Raw genomic sequence first — 5,922 nt, forward strand, 5'->3', positions numbered from 1 at the left:
ACCACACATGACCACACACACGTGTACACATCACTGTGTTCACCACACATGACCTCATACACGTGTACACATCACTGTGTTCACCACACATGACCACATACACGTGTACACATCACTGTGTTCACCACACATGACCTCATACACGTGTACACATCACTGTGTTCACCACACATGACCACATACACGTGTACACATCACTGTGATCACCACACATGACACATACACGTGTACACATCACTGTGTTCACCTCACATGACCACATACACGTGTACACATCACTGTGTTCACCACACATGACCACACACATGTGTACACATCACTGTGTTCACCACACATGACCTCATACACGTGTACACATCACTGTGTTCACCACACATGACCACATACACGCGTACACATTACTGTGTTCACCACACATGACCACATACACGTGTACACATCACTGTGTTCACCACACATGACACATGCACGTGTACACATCACTGTGTTCACCACACATGACACATGCACGCGTACACATCACTGTGTTCACCACACATGACACATGCACGTGTACACATCACTGTGTTCACCACACATGACCACATACATGTGTACACATCACTTTGATCATCTCACATGGCCACACACACGCGTACACATCACTGTGTTCACCTCTCGTGGCCACACACACGTGTACACACTAATGTGTTATTATGCCACGAAAATGATGAACAAGCTGAACAAGATGATATTGATGATGCAGATTTTATTTCTCTGAATAGGTATGGTTATATATATCGATAATCACAATAATCAACAAAGCAATGATTGGTTCTACTTAAGTGAGTGAGTATGTTTTTACGCTGCTTTTAGCAATATTCCAGCAATATGACGGCGGGGGACACCAGAAATGGGCTTCACACATTGTACCCATGGTTCTACTTAAAGTCAATAGTTGAACAAATGTGAACGAAGACTGGATGGCTTTAGCTTGTTATCAACACTCGAGTGCGTCAACTCACATTGTTTTCATTGACCAAACAGCTTTGAGAATAGAGAATAAAGAATTCTATCCACATGAAGAAAAAATAGTATTTAAAAAATCATAACAATTGATAACTCGAACCTTGTCGGTATTTTCTGCTCATTGTATAACGGTTTTAGAAGCACAATACCCGTTATTATTCTGTGTTGTATGTTCTGTAGAGTAAGAATCCTGCATTTCCTTCACGAAATCCAGAACAATCATGTGCTTCGTTGTCACAGTTGATTTGTCAATCACATTTACTGTTAATTTTTGCTGTAACTAAATTCATATGAGCACAGTGCCGTTCTTAGCTGACACAACTGAACTCATGTCAAAATGAGTTCTTAACAAGGACATAGACTAGATAAGATAGACACCAAGGGCACTCCATTAAATCCCTGCCAGCAGCACTGACACGGTCCCCATCATCAACGCTTCCACACTTCTCCCGGATACTTAGGTGATCGTAAGTCCCATACTTTAACATAGACTTACGATCAGCGTAGCGCTAAGATCGCTTTGAGGATCGGGGCCCAGGTCGATGAGCAGACCTTTGTCATCTTTGCTGACAGCGGTGACTTTGAAACTTTCATAAGGGGGAATAAGGACTTCAGCTTCCGAAGGATACAATGAAAAGCCTGATATGTCAACTCCAAACTTAACTCCCTTCAGAGGAATCAATGTTCCTTTTGCCCCTCCCCAAATTTCAGCTACCGAAAGTCTGGTGGAGGTTGAGGTGTATCCTGGAAGACGCAGCGCAGCCCCTTGTGTTGCCGAGAAAATCTTCCCGACACCTCTATACAGATATTCTGCGAGGGTTTGCTTCAGGCGAATCTTCTCGATGGCGGACAAACCAAGAGGAAGTGAAACACTTGGAAAGATGTATCGTATTTAGAGATATCGCCCTCTCCCAGTATTTTGTTGAATTCGCTATGCACAGCTGTTGTGTATATCATTGCTGCTAGAGAGTCCTCATCCGCCGTCATGCCGAATTTTTGCCCCGCTAGGACTTTGTTATTTATGGTGAACACAGTGATCTGTGCACATGTGGAACTAGTGGTATTGGAAAGTCAGAACAATCGACACCTCGGACCTTGTCGGTCATTTATGCACATAATTAACATTGTAATTTCTGTAGACCTATAATAACAAATCAGCATTGTCTTGACAATCATTTGCTTCGTGTACACGGATATATCCATCGCGTTTAGTATCAATTATGTGCTGCTACTTAATTTAAATGAGCACAGTGCCATAATGCAAAGTAATGCACCTGAAAATCAATTAACAATGACAAAGACTGCAAGAGGGACGACAAGGACAGCCCAGCCCATCTGCAGTGGCACGTCTCCATTAAGTGGCACGTCTCCATTAAGTGGCACGTCTCCATTAAGTGGCACGTCTCCATTAAGTGGCTGTCTACAGCACCGGCACGGCCCTCCTGTGTAGAGACGTCTACGGAGGTCATCGTTGACGACTCCACAATTCTCCCCGATACTTTCCAGGTAGATGAGCGGGCCTTTGCCATCTTTGCTGACAGTAGTGACTTTGAAACTTTCATAAGGGGGAATCAGGATTTCAGATTCACCCGGCAAGACTGAGAAGCCCGAAATATCAGCTCCAAACATAACGCCCTGTAAACGAATCAATGTCCCCTTGTTGCCTCTAAATATAGTACTATTAGCTACCGAAATGTCGGTTGAGGTTGATGTATACCCTGGAAGACGAAGCTTAGCCCCTTGTGTTGCCGAGAAAATCTTCCCGACACCTCTATACAAATATTCAGCGAAGTTTTGTTTCTTGCGAATCTTCTCTATGGCGGAAATCAAGAGGAAATGAAACACTTGGTAAGATGTGTCGTATTTGGGTCTATCACCCTCTCTCAGTATTCTGTTGAATTCGCTATGCACAGCTGTTGTCGTGTATATCATTGCTGCTAGAGATTCCTCATCCGTCAAGCCTAACGTTTTCCCCATCGCAAGGACTGCAGCACGTTTACTGGACGTTTGTTGGTAAGCCTGTTTAAAGTTACTGTACTTGTTGACGACGTCCATCAGGGTTGTATTGAGCTGCCTGTATTCTTCTGCAGTCATAGAAGCCGAGATGCTCTTACTTGTTGCTGCTAGAGGAAGTCCTGACGCCTGAAAGAGTACTGAATTAATGTTTGAATTTGAATATTTCATATCTGCTAAACGTGCTCATGACAAAACTAGGGCGGAATCCCATCAGTGGCCTCCTCCCCCTATACCACATATATAGCGACGTGCATGCACGTGTGTGTGTGTGTGTGTGGCTGCTTGTACTATTCCGGACTGATGCCGACTGATAGTGCTCGCTCACTGAGACACCATGCCGCAGTTTATCATGAATACCTGACTCAGACACAGTATACTGAGTGCGAGGGGACCGTTCCTTGTTTAAGCCCCTTACTGACGCGCACTAGACAGGGTAACAACAAGTACCATCTTTTGGTATGACGCGACGGCGGATCGAACCCCGGACCTTCCGCTCACCAGGCGGACGCTCTACCACTAGACCACAGAGGCGGTCTTTATCTGTATAGATAAAAAAGACCTAATATAGGACACATATGTTTCCCTCATCTTCAACTTTATACATAAATACTTACAGCAGTGGAACACAGATGAAATCCACCTGAAGATAAAACAATAAAATCCTTGTAGGTACTTGCACTTTTTACGAATCTAAACCACAATCACTCCAACCCAAAACTTCTGTTCAATTAACCGATTAAGGGTCCAAGTGAAACAGTCAATGATCACCTTTATTTCTTAAAATGTTTCTATGTAGATCCTTGTACCCCCAACCCGGAGGACAATGTACAGACACCCACTCAAGTCTTTTCCCACCTAACTCCGCTTTTATTGCATGGACAATTTACAGCCATTCCCCCCCCCCCCCCCCCCCTACTCCAAAACCTAAGGAATTCTGATTTTAATCTGACACCGAACTTTTGAACTGTTTCCTGGCTATGATTTGGTATTTAGTGTCCAGTACGAATGTTTCTCCTTAAAAACGAAGCGTTCGTGTTTAACGGGTAGCGCGGAGAGAGTCAGGCGCATCTTACCAATGAGAACCAGAAGCACGTGGGTGGCATGGAAGTCATTGGCCATGATGATCACTTCTGAAATAACAAAAGCATCAGGATCAATGCCACATATATTTCGTTAATAGTAGTATAGAACGGGTCCGCAGGAACCTTTTTTTGTTGATCCGGTTGATCCAGGCGGATGCGAAGGTGATTGGTTGATCCAAGTCACGTGATCGGATAGGATGACTCATGCATTAACAGCGCGTCGGGAAAGGGTGGGGAATGAAAGGTGTGTGTTTATAAGGCAGAAAAGAATTCATAAGAAAACAAAAGTAAAGGGTTATGAACAGAGCTAAATGTATAGCGTGCCGCTCTGAATAGACAAGCAGCCCAGTTTGAATTGAGCGCGCTTGACAACTCATTTGGCCTAGTCGTTTAACCCGCGCTCGCTAGAGCGTGCGACCTGGTTTGATGAATACAGGGTGTGTGTTGAAAGTACATCATACCACAATAGAGACGGGTTGTGTCAACACGATATACACCGGGTAATGCAGGAATAAAAAATGTACGTCTAGCTGGATCAAATGCATCTTGTACGGTCTACACGTTGTACACCACGAACGTTAGACAACCTGTATAGAAAAAAATATAGACAAAATAGATAAGACTTCACAATCAGTAAGCTAGCAGTGTCGTTTAATTAAATTTAGCGCGCAAGAACGAGGTCGTCATGTCACCCTGCATTGACTATAACGCTGAAGGCAGCCGGATTTCGAATCACCCGCGCTGCATACTATTGTGAACCATTTGTGAAAGTATGTGCGTGTAGATGTTGTACCTATATCCGAACACGAATGTCCGACACCTTTCAATAGATCAATTACGGTTCTAACTACGACACGCGACATGACTATGAGCGTGGTTAGCAGTTCATATTTATAAACACATCGTAAATGACATATTTCTGATGAATGAACTCGCCCGCACACATGTCTATAGGGTTATGTTCGCCAGAACTGTAAACAGTGACACATTTGATAACAGGAAGGGTGTGTTGAATGCACTCGTCCTTGTAAGGGTAAAATACGCGTTTAAACTCACCATTTAAATGATGACATTACTTTTTAGATGTATTGGTATCAGTGAGTGAGTGAATTTAGTTTTACGCCACACTCAGCATTATTCCAGCTCTAGGGTGGTGGTCTGTCAATAAACGAGCTTGGACCAGACAATCCAGTGATCAACAGCATGAGCAGCGATCTGTGCAACTAGGAACCGATGGCACGTGTCATCCGAGTCGGCGAGACTGACCAATGGATCCCCGTCAGTCGCCGATAAGCATGGGTTACTGAAGGTCGATTCTATAACCCGGACCTTCACGGGTGTAGTATGACGAAGACTATTTACTAATATGCAAAAACTGAGAAAAAACAAACAATTCATGCGTATCATTTATAGATTCGAGTCAATCGGTTCCATACAAAGCCGTGATATACGAATGGACAATAGTATTCACTCTGGAACATTATTTAGTCACTCATATACACATGCTGCTGCTGCTGCTCGAAGGCCCTATTGTTTAAACAGCGAGTCCATGTTTTGAAACACATTTCGCACTGTTGAATGTTTCCTTTCCTACGCTGTTTTAAGGTTGAATGGTTGTCTATATTCTATGCTTTATCCATTGCTTGTAACGATTTCCGTCCAGGAGGTCCAAGTTTCACAATTCCTCTCACGCAGAGGGAAATTCGGCGTTTCTTATCGTTCAAACGCCTCAGTTTACGAGGTGTTTTCAAAATATGAATCAAACTAGACGCGTGTCGTTGACTCGGCATTCTCTTCTGACTGTTAGACTGATACA

The 5,922-nt window shown here is 43.7% G+C and overlaps 1 protein-coding gene and 1 pseudogene across 1 annotated transcript; both read right to left on the minus strand.

Moving 5' to 3' along the window:
- Positions 1 to 1,489: 1,489 nt before the first annotated feature.
- On the minus strand, positions 1,490 to 2,211 carry LOC139457180 (NAD(P)(+)--arginine ADP-ribosyltransferase 2-like; annotated as a pseudogene).
- Positions 2,212 to 2,289: 78 nt separating this feature from the next.
- Positions 2,290 to 4,143, minus strand: LOC139457649 (GPI-linked NAD(P)(+)--arginine ADP-ribosyltransferase 1-like). Its single transcript, XM_071239002.1, has 3 exons — positions 4,098 to 4,143; positions 3,639 to 3,664; positions 2,290 to 3,150 (listed from the first exon to the last, which is right to left on the minus strand). Exons 1-3 carry the CDS (start codon positions 4,141 to 4,143, stop codon positions 2,290 to 2,292), a joined length of 933 nt encoding a protein of 310 aa, XP_071095103.1.
- Positions 4,144 to 5,922: the final 1,779 nt, after the last annotated feature.

The sequence above is a fragment of the Haliotis cracherodii genome, unplaced genomic scaffold (assembly GCF_022045235.1).
Source record: "Haliotis cracherodii isolate W230 unplaced genomic scaffold, xgHalCrac1.p SCAF_12, whole genome shotgun sequence".
Classification (NCBI taxonomy): Eukaryota; Metazoa; Mollusca; class Gastropoda; order Lepetellida; family Haliotidae; genus Haliotis; species Haliotis cracherodii.

Bases quoted from the DNA above. Each gene is read 5' to 3' on its own strand.
- LOC139457649 (XM_071239002.1), bottom strand. From the start codon at position 4,143: ATGGCCAATGACTTCCATGCCACCCACGTGCTTCTGGTTCTCATTG. The intron at 3,665-4,097 runs GTAAGATGCGCC...TTTTATCTTCAG, and splicing joins CGTGCTTCTGGTTCTCATTG to GTGGATTTCATCTGTGTTCC. The intron at 3,151-3,638 runs GTAAGTATTTAT...GTACTCTTTCAG, and splicing joins TTCATCTGTGTTCCACTGCT to GCGTCAGGACTTCCTCTAGC.